Genomic DNA, 18,320 nt, shown 5'->3' on the forward strand with positions numbered 1-18,320 from the left:
TCTACGTGGTAGTTGTTTGTTAAAAATCAAAGTAAAGCAGTTTCTAGTTTCACTGTTAAATCTTTGTGAATACTAACTTGAGACTTTCTCAATTATTTTATAATTGATAATACAAAAGCTTTTTGGATTACAGTATTTAAATAATGTCTTTAATTGTAATCATGGCTAAAATTCCTAATAATTTAATCATGTTGCTTTAAATTAAAAAGATGTCATATGGGTGTTTGACCTTGCCTTGATTACTTTTTGCTATAAATAAGTAGGTGCTTCTCATTTTATTCCACAAACATGGAAATATTTGCCTCAAGGGTTCTTGTATTTTTTTTTCCTTCCCCTATATTCTTTTAGGATTATTCATTAAAAAAGCTTTCACTGAGAAATCTGAGAAATGAACTGTTTTATACTTATAGGAAAAAACTTAAGAATTCAATGATCTATGTCTCAACCAAGAATTTCCTAAAAAATGAATTTGATATTTTTGGAGACATATTAAAGCTTTTATTTACTTAACAAATATCTATATAGTGCTTACTACATACCAGTATCTCTTCTAATTCTCAAACAGTATTATAGATTATGGACTATGACTATCCTGATTTTACAGAAGACATTGAAGCCCACAAAAGATTAAGTAATTTGCCAAGATCCTGTGGTTGGGAAGTGGGGAGTCAGAATTTAAAGCCAGGCAGTCTAGTGTCAGAGTCTATCAGCTTAATTTCTACTATATTTTGCTTTGTTATATGAAAGCCTATTCACTTATAACAGATTCATACATTCAGTTACTTATTTATGAAAAAATTGTCATGCCATTAAATTGCAGACTCTCTGTTGCTTTTAAAATCATTCCAACTTCCAATCATTTTACTACACAAATTTTGGAAAGAACATATTTAATACCTGCTTCTTACAGAGAGAAATATTTCTATTGCCCATTCTATAGTCCACCTCCTAGGACTGACTGTTACCGCTGAATTGACGCAGATCCCTCTGAGGCCATTTCTATTTAAGTATCTGGCGATATACTTCCCAATGGATTATTGGAATAAATTTACTATAAACTTGGCAATATTTGTATTATTCAACCTAAGGAAACAAAGTTTCATTGCATAATAGTGAAGTGGCTATTTCAGAATTTCTCATTTGACAAGTTTTGATAGCTTGAAAAAAAATAGGCAACCAGCAGATTGACCTTTAGAATTTCCTCCTCAAGTTTCTTGCTATTGCTAAAAATGTCACCAAACTGTTTTGTGCGTATCATATATATCGGAGAACTCATGTGATTATGAGTCAAAATGATTGATTAGGAGAGATTATTAATTCTGTTGTTTCTGTAACACCAACAGTATTTTGGGGAATTGCCAAGAGTCTGACTGGTGCAGAGATGCCATGAAGTTCAGACACTGGGGGAGATTTGCCCTATGAACAACCCACTGGGCTCAGAATGCACCAACTAGTGGAGGTCCAGGCCAGTTTAAGACAGGCTCTGGGCATTAGTCATGGGGTTAGAATAGCTGTCCATTACTTGGACAGTTGGAAGCTGAATTGCTGGTATTTTAGGCACCATGCGTATAGTTGAGTTTAAAATAGATAAAGCACAGTTAGAGCTGCTCCTCCCTCTCCTGGCTGATGTCCTTCTTATGGGGTGCATTCTTCCAGCAGCATACATGTATAAATAGTTAGAGATTAAAAAATACAGGTTTTTGTTTTCTATGAGAGAGTGTTCATTAAACTTTGGGATCTTTTATTTTTCCATTCAAAGATGTGAATGTCACATATAAATAGATGAAAATCTTCAACTACATAAATTTCAAAATAAAGACCTAATTCTAACTATAAATCCAGTGTCTTTAATTTAGATACTGAATACTGAGCTTACCCATAACTCAGTTATATGTTAAGAGTATTTGGAAGTCCCTTCTGCCACAGATATTTTAAGCCCTTTCATGAAGGAACCTCAGAGTCTTAAAGAAATTTTATATACCATCTTTTTCTCCTTGGTTAAAACCATCCAACCTTTAATACATGATTCTGAGCAATAAATCTTTGCTTGAAGGACAAGCAGACTGAGTTAATTTGGGCCACCTGGCATCTGATCTTTGACTACATCTGAGAAATCTGGGCAAAACTACCTTTTTCCTGTAAGAGTTAAAAATGCCCAGATACTTGCTTCTTTAGTGTCCCTTGTAGCTGGGATAGTTCTGGTTATAATAAAGTTAAATTGGGTTCTGGTGCAGAAACTGTCATGGTGCTAATATTAGCATTGAAGGTGGATATGTCTTATTACCATTCCAGATTTGTGTGTGGTTTGGGTTTCATTTCTAAGAGTTTACCCTTTTTGAAATTATTTTGTTTTAATATTATTATATATTTTTAAAGTTGAAACAGTTGATTTCCAGTGTTGTGTTATTAATAGTTTTTGGTGTATAACAAAGTGATTCCGTTATACATGTATATATATTTATATATATATATTTTTTTTTCGTAAAAGCTTACATCTTTTTTACTCTTGAATCTAGTTCTCCAAATCCAAAATTTCTAGAAACCAGTACCCTTTTAATAAACTTTTCTGCTTAATCAGCCAGAGTTTACTTCTAACACTTGCCCATAATAGTAACAGCAACTGGAAAAACAACAGCTAACCCTGAGTCAGGATCTGTACAAATGCTTTCCATGTATTAATTAATTTAACCTTCTCAACAAACATATGAGGATATTATTATTACTTTCATTTTGTGGGTAAGAAATTCAAGGCGCAGAATGTGTCCAAAGATATACAAACAGTAAGTGACAAAGACAAAATTTGAATCCTGAGTTCGTGCTTGTAGTTTTAGCATTAGTTTTCTTTTTTAAAAATATTAACCTAATATGTTCATTTTACAGATGAGGAAGCTGAATCCAGAGATATTATGTGGCTTCCGTAAGGTTGCATTGGTTTAATTTATTGCAGAAAATATAGACTAAAAGTCCTCTGGTTCTCAGTCTGGTGAACTTGGCATATGTACTGTTCAGAATTCATGAGGACCTTTCTTCTCAGGCTTAGCAGTCTCACAATTTTCCATATTGTGTGCCACACTCACTTTCTTGTTCAACTTCATCAAACATAGATACCAGATGGTTGGTTGTCTTGATAAATGGACCCATTCATAAGGACATTAATTAATGAACCCTCATTCAGTCTATTTTCCTGAGTAGTAATTTCAACTCCTTTCACTGGTTCTTTGGAAATTTTATATTCCAAATCTGTAATCATCTTTGTGGTTCCCTCTGGTCCTTTGTTTCTTGCCAAGAGGGAAGAAACTGTGTATGTTTCCTTACTAAACTGCTTTCAGATGTTCCCCAACCCATTGTCCAACTGACTATGTTTGTATCTATTTCTGTTCCCGTTCTCTTAAGTGCTGGACAATCTCCCCAAGTTTGGTGGCATTTCTAGCCTTCACAAGCATGCCAGTCACCAGCATCATACCAAGAACAATGGTTCTGTGGCTAAACTCCTGTGGTCTGTCCTCATGGTTGATGCCTACACATGGAGAACAGCTCTATGGACTGTGTCTATTGGGGTTCATACATCACTACCATTTTTCCTAGTTGCTGATTTGTGAAATTGAATAAAGGTCTTTATTAGACCTTATCATTATTATCTTCCACCTGTAAAGCATCTATATACCTCAACATGTGATAGGGTTCAAGGCAAATCTTAGGGGCCTTAAATAAGAGGTACCAAAAGAATCTCCTTAGTTGTGATTTTACCTTTGGTTTGCTAATGCTATTATTGTTGTGGAGGACAACAGGCAGTGCTATAAGGAATGTTTATTTTGTTAATTCTGTATGAAAGATAACAGTCTGTTTTGTGTATTGTTTGTTTACCCACACATCTTAAGATCAGTGACTTCAAATTGGTAAAATCTACTTTAGGCTGAGAAGTTTTCCAAGGCAGAATTTATCTAACTTATATACTTTGGAAGTTGGCATTACCCTTGTTCGGTTTTTTTTAACAATCTTTGCAAGGCATACACAATATGAATGCCAGATATTTTTCTTAAAATAGAAAAATAACAACTGTAGTATAAAACTGAATAAGTGGGATGTTGGAATTTGTAGAAATATGGTACTATAGTTAGTAACAAAGAAGCAAAACCAGGGCATGACTATAATACATGGATATAAATTTAGTTTTTTTATCATACAGCCCAGAGTTTCTCAAAATATCATATGTGAGGTGATATTAGGTAGTTTATAGTCAATGTTTTATTTTAATAGTTATGTTTTATTTTAATAGTTATGCATTTATTTTATTGCACATTAGGAATGTAAAACTTTTCCTATTTACATAAGTTAGAAAAAGTCTACTTTTAAAACTAAACAGTATTTCTGTTCAAATTTTTTATTAAATTCTAAATATTATTAGTGGTGGTATGTGTTTATGGCAAAAATCACACAGATGCAAATAGATTTTGACTTTTGAAAATTTATCTATTTGTTTCAGTCTTCAAAAGGCTCTCACATTTGGTCTTTAAAAAGTGTATGGTTTGTCCATAGAAACAACTGTTAGCAAATTATGAATCATGTTTCTGATGTATCATTTTGGAAGAGTGACGGTTGAAATCCTATTGCCTAGGAAGAGTTCTGATGTCAAGTGGTTGGTTGTCTTATGAAGGTAGAACTAATTTGTTATCAAATGATGACTTTAATGATATCTTCTAATATTTCCCCTTTATTTTTAAGATTTATATGTGACAACCACCCTTTAGGATTTCAGTATTTCAGTAGTGGAAGTATTTAAAAGCAAACAGGTTTTTAAAAAATAACTTGTGTTTTATAAAGCTTCCTAGACATTTTTGGCTAATTCATGGGAATATGAAATTCAAGGTTATCCTTATACAAATTTGGAAATCAGAAAATATATTTTTTGGAGTGTATATGTGTGTTTCTGCGTAAGAGAACAAGGGAAATGCCAATTCACTTCTAAGACACTGTTTACATTTGCCCTGAGGTTCACTAATGTGGACTGCAAAGCATATATTATCTTGCGACTAGGATTTACTGTGCTCATGTTCACTTCTGGCTCTGGGTATGTGTCTCATCTCACGGCTCCAACCTGCAGGAACCTACAAATTATATCTAAGAAATAACTAGATGAAAGCTTTGGTGATTTCTTTATCTGTTTTGGGCTTGAATCATTTTGGAATGTGTAATTCATTCAATAGGCCCATCCAGCTTTTTATTATAGATACAGTTTGCCCTTTTGCATTGACTTAACTGGTAGTAGTTGGAGATCTGGTTAAACGACATAAAGATATTCACATGCAGATTTGACCTGATGACCTTATGTAGATAAAAAACATTTGTTTCAGGTTAATTGTTCTTCTATCCTTTTCTAGTTCAACATATGCCAAGGAGAATTCCGAATGTACTTGTTCTTTTAGCAAGTGAGAAATCTTATACAGTAATTATTCTCCTTACCACACCCAGAAGAATTTTTGACAAGCTAAGGGACTCAGCAAGGCACTAAATCTTTCCTCAGGAAATTCTTCATTTAAAAGGGTAAAAGATTAATGAGGTGATTGCAGAGGTCTTGGGAGGGTATTAGGATGCTTGTGAAATGGAGTCTGACTTATGCAATATTTAAGTATGGAAACATATTCATAGAATGTGTTTTGAGTTAGTTAATAGGATCCTTAAAGGAAATATAGGGATTTTTAAAATCCAATTGCATATCCACTTAACACTTCGTCCATTAATTATTCAATACTTAATAACGTTCTTTGCATTGATTCACTGTCTTTAACTTATGCAAGAAAGTATCATTCTCTTAAGTGGTGTATAATTTCCCACAAATGGAAGGTCATTATTTAACACTACAAAAGAAGGAAACCGTGATCAAATTCTAGTCAGACATTGTTATCTACTAAAAACTGATCCCTAGTCCTGTTCTCTGTTTTAAAAGATTAGCAGGGGAAGGAGAGGTGTTTAAGATGTACCTCTAAAGACTTTCCTCGTCAGAAAACTTAGAATTGAAAGTGGAATAATTCTCTCATGATGAAATTCAAGGTTATTGAATGCTCTGTCAATGTATTGTTCAACATCACTTCAGCTCTCTGCCCTGCATCTCTGAAACAATGTTTAAAAAAAGGATCATGGCTACTGAAATCCCACCCAGCTTCATGATTATATGCTTTTGTGATCTCATTTTTTTCTCTTTAGCTTATGTTAGAGAGTTCTCTTTGCATGTCATAGTAAGACTTTAGGTGAAGATTAAGAGCCAATTATTTTTTGTTGCTGATTGATATTAAACCAACACGTAACAGTTTTAAAAGTCCTGAAGTTATCTGCAAACAATGTCTAAAGTTCAAAACTGCCATCAATGCTTCTGTGTGAGTCATGAAATTTACACTATTTTTTAAGCCAACAAAACAGAAACCGTCATGTCTTTCTATTTTAAGGGGAAGCACTATAGTTCATATTTTGCAAATATTTTGAACCTTATATCGAAGACCTCATATGTAACCCACTCCCTATTAGGCGAGTGGAGAAGAAATTCATTGCTGTTTGAAAATAGCTCCTGGAATGCATTTCTATTCCTTGGGATGCTGAAGTTCCCATCTCATGTCAGGTACATGCACTCTCCACAAAAGGAGTCACAGAGCTGCTCCTTCATTTGGAGCTGTGGCATTGCTGGCTAGTAAAATCAAAGCTTCTTAGGACCTTGAAAATGAAGCTAGCCTATGGGTGGCTACAGTGGTGACCTTAAGGAATTACGCCTGTGATGATCTAATGGTACCATCCTGTTCTCATGGTTAGTGCCACCTATTTAAGGAATTAGCATTCATGCACTTGATGAATGACATAACTCCTTGAATAATGGGGACCGAAGCAGGTGGTAGGAACAGGCAACAAAAGAAAAAGGAGGACCCACGAGCTATATTTTGTCAAGGAGTCAAACTCTTATTTCTGTCCCTGGAATTTTTGTGTGGTGGTTGGAAAAGAATGTCAGTGCCACAGGGTTTTTCCATCTGCTTCTCGCTGATCTAGTCTAGTTGAAGCCAGTTATAAACTCTGGGATCCTAAGTTACTTATTTTTATGGCATTGTTTTTAGAAAAAGTTGCCATTTCAAAAGTACCCAAGGAAAGTTACTAAAGCACATTATACCAAACCAAAGAGATAGGGGAGTTAATTTGAGGCACATAAGCAGAGAATGGTCTTCTAATCAGATTAATGTTGATCTAGTGCCATCTTTTGTACCTTTTGGCTTGTAGATATTTATTTAGGAATTGAACAAATTAGAAAATTAAAATGTATAGTTGCAGTGAAACTCCAAATAAGAGAACACGCATGGAAAGGAAAGTTTGAGAAATGGGAATTAAAGTCTGTATTTTGTTCCTAGTTTGAGGGAATTGCTCCTAGGAGCAGACTGATGACTGATTGAAAAGGGAAGAGAAAGATGAAGCGCACTGATTTCTTATTTATCTGCTGTAATCTTACTGAAATTGAGGCACTCTATTGTCTTCACTGCAAGTCGTTGTGCGTTTTACAAATATTTTGGTTAATCAGTACCCCCCAAGTGGTCCCCTCTGCCAAAGATGCTGCTTTGTTTTTGGCTCCTGGCCACGTTTGTTTGCCCTCATCCTTTATGTCTCAACTTCAATGTCATCTTGTCTGAAGAAGGCCTTCTACCATTCTGTCACTTGACCTGATTTATGATATTCATAGCATTTAACATGCTATGCTATTATTTAATTTCTTGCTTACTTTCTGTCTTCCTTTGAGTAATTTTCATGAAGGTAGGCACCATGTCTCTATTTGTGGAATAAATAAATAAGTGAAGGAATGAGGGTTAGGCTTGAATTGGTGGGTAGAACAAGGAGGGATGCTCCTACTTCCTTTAAGGAATCTTAAACCCTCATCTATGTTATAGGGCATTTTCTTTGAGAACTGTGAATTAGAGAGCAGACTTGTGGTTGCCAAGGGGGAGGGGGAACAGGGGAGGATTGGATTGGGAGTTTTGGGTTAGCAGATGCAAACTATATATATATATGCATATATATATATATAGTGGATAAGCAAGGTCCTATAGTATGGCACAGGGAACTATATTCAATACCCTGTAGTAAACTATAATGGAAAAGTATATGAAAAAAGAATATATATATATATACACACACACACATCTGTATAACTGAATCACTTTGCCGTACACCAGAAACTAACATGACACTATTAAACACTGTAAATCAATTGTACTTCAATATTTTAAAAACCTATGGATTAACTTATAGAGTACTAAATTAAGGATAAGAGTTGGGAGTTAACGAACTTTTTCTGTAAAAGGTCAGATAGTGATATTTTAGGATTAAAACAAAAACAACATTTTTAAAACTGTGAGAACCACTCATGTCCTTAAATCACTGCAAAAACAGGATGTGGCCACATTTGAGTCATGGATCAGTTTGCTGACCTCTGGCTTATGTCTATACTGAACTGTATAACTCTGGAGCTGGTTTTCCAACAGTGAAATGGGAGCGTTGGACTATATCAGTGTTAAATATGCATACAGCAAACATATAAAGAATTAGAAAGAATCGCCTAGTGAACCCAGGCATCTATCATCCAGCTTCAATAATGAAGTTTTCTTCATGAAAATTTCCTAGGTTTTTTATTCCTAACTGAATGCTTCTTAGAAATATTTTCTATTTTATGAAATTTTTTTCCTTGAAATAAAAATAATCTGTATTCATTATAAAGAGTTTGGAAAATAAAGAGCACAAGAAAGAAAAAGCTATCCTTATCAGAGATTACCTTTTATTATCTTCTAATATTTGTGTGTGTGAATAATTTCTTAAAATATGATCTGTAAGCTGATACATACAGGTTTGCTTTCTTATTTTTAACTAAATTTTAAAATTTGAACATTTTCCCATGTCTTTCTTTGAAATCACAGTTTTATATTACCATATAATTTGGAAATATAAAGGCAACATATTTTATATGACCAGTAATATTTTTTTGGACATTTATGATGTGTCCGATATTTCTAAACATTATAAATTCCACTCTGATGAACATCCTTATGTCTAAATATTAGTCCTTATTCCTTAGATCAAAGACTATGGTCAATTTTAAGGCTCTAAACAGAAATGTTATACCTGTTTAATGCAGTCTTATGTTGTCCTTTTAAATTCTAGATAAATTAATTTTCATTGCAATTACTTGATATGCATTTTAGGTCAGCTGCTATAATTTATACTTCTGTAATCTCAAGGACTAATACTAACACATTGTGTTTCATAATAAGGATTAGGGGGAAAAAGCAAAGAAAATTTTGTTAAAAACAACCACTGCATTAGACAAACAGTAAGAGTGACAAACCACATAAATATTTGTGTTGTAATAATTTTTAGAAAATAGATTATCTATAGGGTAATTGAGCAAAGTATTAACACACACCATATTTTAAATCACTGAAAAATACTATATAACCATCGGGTCTTCTTTAAAATACATTCAGACTACTTAAGAGTGATCTTTATTAACTATATATTTAGATTTCATTGTAGTAGAACTGGTGTAAACTGACTCCACATTGGGTAGAAAATTATCTGAAAATATTCATCTATGAAAATGTGTTATTCTAGTTTTAAGGAGAAAATTCTGGATGAAAGGAGCATCAGATGTCACAGAGTTGATGACCCACACTAGTAATACATTCTGGAGGAAACGATCATCATAATGTTATTTTTTTCCCCTTTCGTGTCTGAAATATATGGTAGTTTTGGAAGATCTGGGAAGTACAGTTAAGAATGGAAAAGTGAAAAAAAAACTCCACATCTAATTCCATTGCCTAGAGACAAATTTTATTTACAAGTTAACATTGCAGCACACATCTGAAATCTCTCTATGTGGCATAATGTGACTAAGGTGAAAGTTTAGCTTGTCAACATTACACAATTTTTATAATAATATTTATTTAACCTCTATTCATTAAAATTCTTTTATCATTTAAAGAAATTTGATAAAAATTTTAGTTATCAATTCTAAAGATATCCAATTATTATTTAAAAAGAATATCACAAGGCATATTTTCAGATCCTCATGAGCATGTTTTATTGCATCAGTTTGGATATAAGAGACTGACTCATGTTATTAAGTAACCTGCAAAATTCTATTTTTGGCAGTTGTATTTGTCCTGCTAGTGATAAGAAAGCACAGATTAGTCACACTCTCTTTTTGGAATTCTTGTTTTGCAAGTATTCAGCATTCAATATCAGAGACTGCAAACGTACAGCTGAAGCAAATCCTTCAAACCCTAACTTAGCAAATACTGTAATATTTTAAAATATCATTATATAGGTACAACTCCCTCAATTGCATTAATATACTTATTAATATCTGCACTTTTGAACAGAGACTTTTTAAAAAGTACATCTGATGTTCTTTTATTTGATGATGATGTTAATGTTTTCTCTAATCCAGAGTAGGAAGGCTGAAATAGAAGGCGGAAGGGTTTTCCCTAAACTGCAGAGTTTGAAGCTATGTCTCAGTACATGCTGGTTTGCTTTTCCAATTAAACAAGTTTGCTGACCAATAACTAGACTGAGCATATGCTAGAATAACAAAACCTTGTCTAAGAGTGGAGCAGGTCCTAGCCAATCATCTGGGAAGTTAAGGCCGAGAGCTGTTAAGGGACTTGAGTTTGGGGTTAACATATACACACTAGTATATATAAAATAGGTAAACAAGGACTACTATATAGCACAGGGAGCTATACTCAATATATTGTAGCAACCTACAAATATATATACTTACATATATTTTTATATATAAATCTTAATCACTTTGCTTTATACCTAAAAGTAATACAACATTGTAAAGCAATGATAGTTCAATTTAAAAAAAGAACTAAAAGAGAAAAAAATGATTATTCTTGTGTGTGGTAGACACTGGGTTAAATAACAGGTCTCTGATTTGAAGTCTTGGGTGACTTTCTACGCTTTGCAGTCAAAATCAGAAAGGATTTTCCAAATCATTCAAAATGATTGAACTGAATCATGTGCATATTTACATCTTGATTAGAGGCTTTTGATCTACATAGCAAAGGTTTCAGAACTTTAGGTTTCTACATCAGGAGAAAATTTCTGGTCCAGTAGTCATTCTGCTAATAAGTGATTACTTCAAGCGAATCATGTTACAAAGTTTAAGCTCAACCAAGTGCTTTTAGCATGCTCTGGCATGCTAATCTCTCAAATAGCAATCTTAAAGATAACATTATAATAGCACTTAGTTCTGTAAATCTTGCTGGAAATTTTAGCCAACTGCAGTGGAATTATGGCCCATAAATCTTGGGCAAACTATCTAACTCCTTGAGCTTTGTTTTCCTTATCTAGAAATTGGAGATGATCATAGTAACTACCTCACAGTGTTGTGGTTAGGACTAAATGAATTAATAGACATAAGCAGTTGGAATATAAGTGCCCAATAACTGTTTGCTATTTTGTAATTGCTATTAACTTGTGATCTAAATCCTTATTATTAATATTTTCTGAATGTAATTGATTATGTAAGACCAAAATGATAGGCAAATAGGCCATATATTTTTAGGTGTATTTTATTTGAAAATGCTTTACATAATAAGGGTAAAATAGCCCTATTATTTTTTTCCTTTTAAATGAAAATGTTCTTAAATTATTAGGTTTATGAAAAGGTCTCCATTGCTATTTGAGCCTTTTTAAAAAATGTATTATTTGCAAGCTTTTTACATTGCTTTAATATGCTAAAATTTTCTAAATGATTACTTAGTGACTTTTTAAGTTTCATTTGTAACAGGATTTAAAGATGGAATGGAATTCTTCTGGCCTCTGATGTGGATATGAAACTTACTGGACCAGCAAGCAGGACAAGGAGGTAGGAAGAAACTATTTAACAACTTTAAGTGAACACCTCCTACCCCTCCCCATCTGTGAGTTAGAAAAAGTATTGAATAGTTTAAGAGGAATTTTTGGAATTGATTCAAAGATCTCTGAGCCCACTGCTGGTGTGTTGTGAATCTTAGTTCCCCCTAAGTGGGATGAATCTTGAGGTGCCTCTCAGTTCACCTAAAGTAGAGGAGGGGAGTAAGGAAAAAGCTCATGGAGCTTGCTATGTACTCCCTGCAGTTGGGAACACCCCAGGATGGTAGGTCTAACTCACCCCTGGAAGTATCTCATGGTGAGCAATAAGCTGGCCATTTGCTTTGATGTTGGTGAGAAGGAGAACTGGTTGCTTCATCTCACCTGCACTTGCAGGTTTTACTGGGTCAGAATGTGAGTTTCCAGGGGTCTAGAGTTTGGCCACATGTAGGAATTAGGGTTGAAGTTCCATTTCCTCCAAGAGGGAGGAGTGTCAAAAAGAGCTCTGTCGGAGGAGACTGGGTCTCAGGGAAGTAGCCTCTACCTAGAGGGACCCCAGGCAGTGGAATTCAGGGTGTCTCTGGTGACTCTCGAGAGTACCTAGGAGCCTAACACACCTGCCAGGCTCAGAGACCAATGCCAAAAATAGTCAAGAGAAAACTTTCCTGTCCCTTCTCCTTTACTTTCATCCCTTTCTTCTGCTTCACTTGAGTCAGGAATTCTAGTTAGTACACTGGTATAGGGAACTAGGCTTCTGAGAGCATAAAGAGAAAAAAATAGAAATTGCCTTCCACCCTGATATGCGTGGGAAAGGGAAATAGCTTTCACTTTGAATGAAGTTAAGTTTTTATTCTACTGGACTAGACATATTCATTATTTAGCGGCTGATCTTTTATTAGCTGAAAGTTACCAGAAAAGTCATGAGACTTGCCCTGAATTTCATCTAGGGGAAATGAAAGAACAAGTGCCCAGAATAAAGTTAAATGGACAATTTATATTGTTTTAGGGTAATTTCTCATAAACTTCTGCTTATTGAGGGTAATTATATATTCACAGTTAAGACATTGATATTAGAAATAGTGTCACACTAGAAATATTTATATATATTTTCATCATTATATTTCAGATCATTAGAAGTTTGTTTCCACAAGGAGAATACCCTTATGTATGAATATTGACAAATTGCTTTTCAAAAGGGTTTAAGTGCTTTTCACTACCACTGTTCTTATATGAGTGTTTAAGACACAAAGAAGTTAAAAAGATAAGCTGATTTAAAAAGTATTGATTTTATAACATTTATGAGACTGCTGTTTACAAAAGAAAAAGAACATTTTTTTCAGCTAACCATACATACCTGAGCAAATGTAAAAAATTATCCTAAATATTTCTGTTTTATAGACTGTAAATGCTATCAAATTTTCTCTTTGGCTTATGAAAACCCCTTTATGTAGGAAAAGACTGCATAAAAAATTTGTCAGGCATTAATTTTGAAGCACATTAAATTTGGAGGTAAAGGCATTTAGATTATTAATGATCCTAAAATAGACTAAGTATTAAAAACTAATAATAGATTAGTATCCCCCTTGGCTTAAACTTTTAGGAGTCTTCTGTGACATAATACTTTCTGAAATCTTAAAAAAGACTAAATAAATACTCTTCATTAGGATGAAAAATTAGAAATAACTTTGAGCATTATCTCTAACAAAGTGTGTCATGACTCATAAGATTATTACAAAGTGTGCTGCATTTAGTTTTCAATTGATCTGACAAATGAACTTGCAATAAAGGACACTACTGTATATGTTATTGTTATCCATTTATGACTTTCATTCTCATAATAGCACAAAGTTTTGGTTAAGTTGGGGAAGTATGTAGGAAAAAGATAATAGCTGAGAATTAAAATATTAACACTTTGTTGTACTGTAAAAAGAGCAACATTAAAAAAAAGAGCAGTGTTATTTCTTCAGATAATTTATATGTATAATACTCATTTGCTTTTCAATGTATCATAAACTCTCTAACAGAGGTTATCATAAAGATAATAATATGCAGATAATTCTGAACAACTAGTGACTATGAATAGTTTTAGGATTTTTTTCTTCTTTCCTTTTCAAAAATGCTGGACATGGAGAGAAATTATTATATATCCTAAATGGCTTGAGTAGTTATTTTGAGAAAACATCCTGGAATAGCTATGCTGACCAAATGGTCAGTTCTTGGATCCTTCATCTACAAGTTGTCATACATCCATAGTCAGAAACCTCTCTGGAAACCAAAGCAAGTCTCTGGATAGTTTGCTTTTTGCTGATTTCTTGAAACACCAACTTGGTTCTACTTCACTGACTGCTCTCAGTGGTGAATTCCAGCTGCATTTTGTTATTCTAAATTGGCCTTTCAGAACTGTGATAGTCTTCATGACTGTGAACACTAGTTCAGTTTCCAAATGACAAGGCAAAATTGAGTTGATAACCCAGAGTAGAGAGAATATCACCTGTAAGGTCCCCTGAAAGACCGAAAGGATCCAACTTCCTCTGCCCCAGGAAAGGAATGTCCATTTTAAGAGTTACACAGCTGACCAGTCACATTTTACATGCTAGGATCACCGATATTCCCACCACTCTGAGTTCAGTGGTGAGCCTCAGCAGATGGCACGAGAAGCTCCTACCTGGACCAAGCTATATCCTGTGCGCTGGACCAGTGCGCGGAGGGCTGCTTCCTTCTGGGTTCCGCTCAATCCATCCCCGGATTTGTGATTTGATTCCATTGAGAGTGATTATCAGCAAAAAATCAGGTTAATTAGGGTTGCTCACTGAAACCAAATTTAAGATAAATTAAGTAAATTACTATTACCTAGTCCAAACGTGTCCCCTTCATGAAGGACATCTTCAGGAAACATTTTCTATAAATGAGTCACTAAGGATAGAGTAACTGACAGTCACCCACAAACCAGACCAGTTAAATGTCCTCGTTAAAAAAGAGCTTTTTAAAAATGTTCAATTTTAGTTGAAATTTAGAAGTAAATATTAATAACTTTTTTTTACACTTAGAAGGCAGACCAGTAATTCTCAGTCCAATTATCCCAGAATGTCACCAAATGCTTGGAAACAAAGTCGTTCTTACCAATTAAAAGAATACATAGAATGGTCCTTGCAAATGTGGGGAGAGAGCACTGTTACTAAGTCAAATCAACTAGGATATGGTATGAAGAGCCTGAAAGTTTCAATTTCATTTATCTGTTCTGTTACCTAGGACATTTACCAACTTATTCTTCAAAGATAAATTTCTAGACCACAGTGTGCTGGTACCAGATATACAAAAGTCATGCAAACTACTCTGTAATAAAAGTGTCATGTAGGGTTTAGCAGAACAAGGACAATGGATCCTTTTGAGTGGTGCTGGAAGTGCCTACTGACACCTGGATCATATACGACATGGACCGCTCAGGAAAGGATGTGAGGCCTTTGTAAAATCTAAGAAATAACAAAAATTTGCATATGTCAGTGTTGATCTATGTGGGCTTCCCTGGTGGCTCAGTGGTAAAGAACCTGCCTGCCAATGCAGGGGACATGGGTTTGATCCCTGGGTCGGGAAGATTCCTTGGAGAAGGACACGGCAGCCCACTCCAGTATTCTTGCCTGGGGAGTCCCATGGACAGAGGAGCTTGGTGGTCTACAGTCCATAGGATTGTGAAGATACGGACATGACTGAGTGACTGCATATTGCTGCTACAAATAGGAAACTTCAGCATTTCATTGTCTATACTTTCTATCTGGGAACAGGATTTGAGCCCCATTCCCAATTTGATAGTTGCTCAAATCTACAGGTTCCCAGGGCAAGGACACATCCATGGTGAAGGTCCCAGTTCAGACTGGTGAGAAGCCCTGGAGGTTTTCATGTGCAGAGAGGGATGAGCGGGAGTGACTCTGAAGCGTCTGTGCTGGATTTTTCACTCTGCCTGATGTACTCTGCCAACCAGGACAGAGGAGGCTTGTTTTACACTGATTTGAATTACATGCAAATATTATGCATTTCACTATAGGCCCTCTAAAAACTTCTCTGTCCTATGTATTGGGGTTTCCTATACTACTTTGGTTTTCATTTAAAGATTCAGAGTAACTGTACCATTAACAATACAGGGAATGGGTAAAAAATTAGGTGACAAAAGTGAAGCTGAGATAATCATTGGAGTAAAATGCAGCTTCAAAGTATTCTATTATTAAAAGTAATAAAATAAAAATGTTCCCAAACTAATAGACAAATATCATCTAGAATGTAATATTTTTCATATAATTTAGAAAACTCAATCGAGATTCCAGTGAGAATATTCATTAGCTGTTAAAGGGATAGAACAGTTTCTTGTTCTGTATATAAGCATGGCCATCCTTGCCCAGAATTTTCTGATACTTCTTGCCTGCTTCTGACCCAGATCGATTCGGTCCTCAACCATTCATTCTCTCAAGAAGCAATTAGTTAGTGCTATCTGTATGCCAGTTTCATTTTCTGCCCAGCTTTAGGGCATTGTGTTCTATGGACAGTTGACTAAGTTTCTGTGTCTGTTACTTTACAAAAGGCAGAATTTTGTTTGTTTCCATTTTAATTTTGTATCTTGGCTAAGACAAACTGGAATGTATTTTTTTATAGTGGTGGATTGATATATATATATATACATGCAGCAATTCAGAATGACTTGTAGCTTTACTGAGACATTTATAGTATAAATAATTTCTATGCATACTACAAAGAAGGCATAAAATGATACCTATATTTAGTTTATAATTCTAAACTGCTGGTGAAATAGTTGTAGAAGTTTCTATGAAACAATATAAATCATCTTAAAAAATAAAACTACAAAGGCATTTTGTATTAAAAAAAAAAAGGCATTTTGTGCCATTGGCAGCAACATGGATGAACCTAGAAATTATCATACTAAGTGAAGTAAGCCAGACAAAGACAAATATCATATGTTATCATTTATATGTGGAAGCTAAAAAAAATGATACAAATGAACTTATATTCAAAACAGAAATAGACCCACAGATGTAGAAAACAAACTTATGATTACCAAAAGGGAAAAGAGGGGAGAGGGATAAATTAAAAGTTTGGGATTAACATACACTACTGTATGTAAAATAGATAACCAACAAAAACCTGCTCTATAGCAAAGAGAACTATACTCAATATTTTGTAACAACCTGTAAGGGAAAGGAATCTGAAAAGAATATATATATATATATTCTATATATATTCAGTCATATATATGTGTGTGTGTATATACATAAAACTGAGTCACTGTGATGTATACCTGAAACTAACAGTGTTGTAAATCAACTATACCTAAAAAACTTGTAAGTTAAAAAAGCCCAAAAGGGATTTTGAAGATTTGAAAGAAAAAGCTAGTTGTTAAGACTAATTCTAACTTGTTCACTTTTCCCAAATGTTACTAAAATTGCCTTTTCATCAGGATATTCTCATGATCCCACAGTGCTAGATTTAACCCATAAGAGCAAGGAGGTCATGGATGGACTAGGGTCTGATGAGGCTAGTCTTGTGTGGGTTACAGATGTTAGAAGGCAAAGTCTGTTATCTTCTTGCCAAGTTGTAAGTTTACTTTTTGCTGAACTTCATCTTCTCCATCAGGAGATAACAATCTGTGGTGAAATGACAAGTTTTATTTGCAAAACTTACCTTTAGTTTCGGTTAATTATTAGTAAATGTGATTAAGCATTTTGACATCAGAATGGCCTTTTGATCACATACATGTTCACTCCGATATTATTGAGAAAATCTGTAGAATATCTCAACATAGTATCAAGTGTTTGGAAATTAGGACATGAAAATAAAATTCAAAATTTGGACTAGAGACACTTGATCTTCAATGTTTATTCCTCAAAAACAATCCCCTTTCAACACTGACCTAATCTAAGGGGTGAACTCAAATCCAAGATAAATATATTCTTAAGCAAGTCAAACTTTTGTTTAAAAATTTGGTCAATTTGAAAAAAAGACTTTGCAATACATTTTCTAATTTTATACCTTATAAATACATCAGATCTGAGCTTCTGAATTTTCAAAGAGTAATTTCCAGTATTATTTATTGAGGCAATAGAATTCAAAACCTATACATAGCAGACATTCAGAGCTAAACGAAAAGCACTCAAACATTTATCACTTATTCATTCAAAAGTTGTATACTGGGTGCATGTATGCATCCTAAATCACTTCTGTCATGTCTGACACTTTGTGACCCTATGGACTATAACCCATCAGGCTCCTCTGTACCTACTGTCATCCAAGAATTTTTGAGACACTAGGGATAAAGCAGACAACAAAACAAATCCCTCTCTCCCCCAAATCTCATGAAGTTTTATAGTGGGTGTGATAAGCAATAGTAGGCAAGATAAACAGGCAAAATATGCACTGGGCTTATGTTCATTTCAGAG

General features: G+C 34.3%; 1 protein-coding gene across 7 annotated transcripts in view; it reads right to left on the bottom strand.

The window, feature by feature from the left end:
* The window catches only part of A1CF (APOBEC1 complementation factor), an 81,498-nt gene that overhangs the window by 39,796 nt on the left and 23,382 nt on the right, over window positions 1-18,320 (bottom strand). For 4 of the 7 annotated variants that reach the window (XM_043477002.1, XM_043477003.1, XM_043477004.1 and 1 more), the window contains one exon: window positions 14,546-14,689. The exons of the other annotated variants lie outside the window; for them this stretch is intronic. In XM_043477002.1, the coding sequence (XP_043332937.1) occupies window positions 14,546-14,644 (99 nt within the window). In that variant the 5' untranslated portion in view covers window positions 14,645-14,689. The remainder of the gene's footprint in view (window positions 1-14,545; window positions 14,690-18,320) is intronic. 7 annotated transcript variants of the gene reach the window in all.

The sequence above is a fragment of the Cervus canadensis genome, chromosome 8, assembly GCF_019320065.1.
Source record: "Cervus canadensis isolate Bull #8, Minnesota chromosome 8, ASM1932006v1, whole genome shotgun sequence".
NCBI lineage: Eukaryota > Metazoa > Chordata > Mammalia > Artiodactyla > Cervidae > Cervus > Cervus canadensis.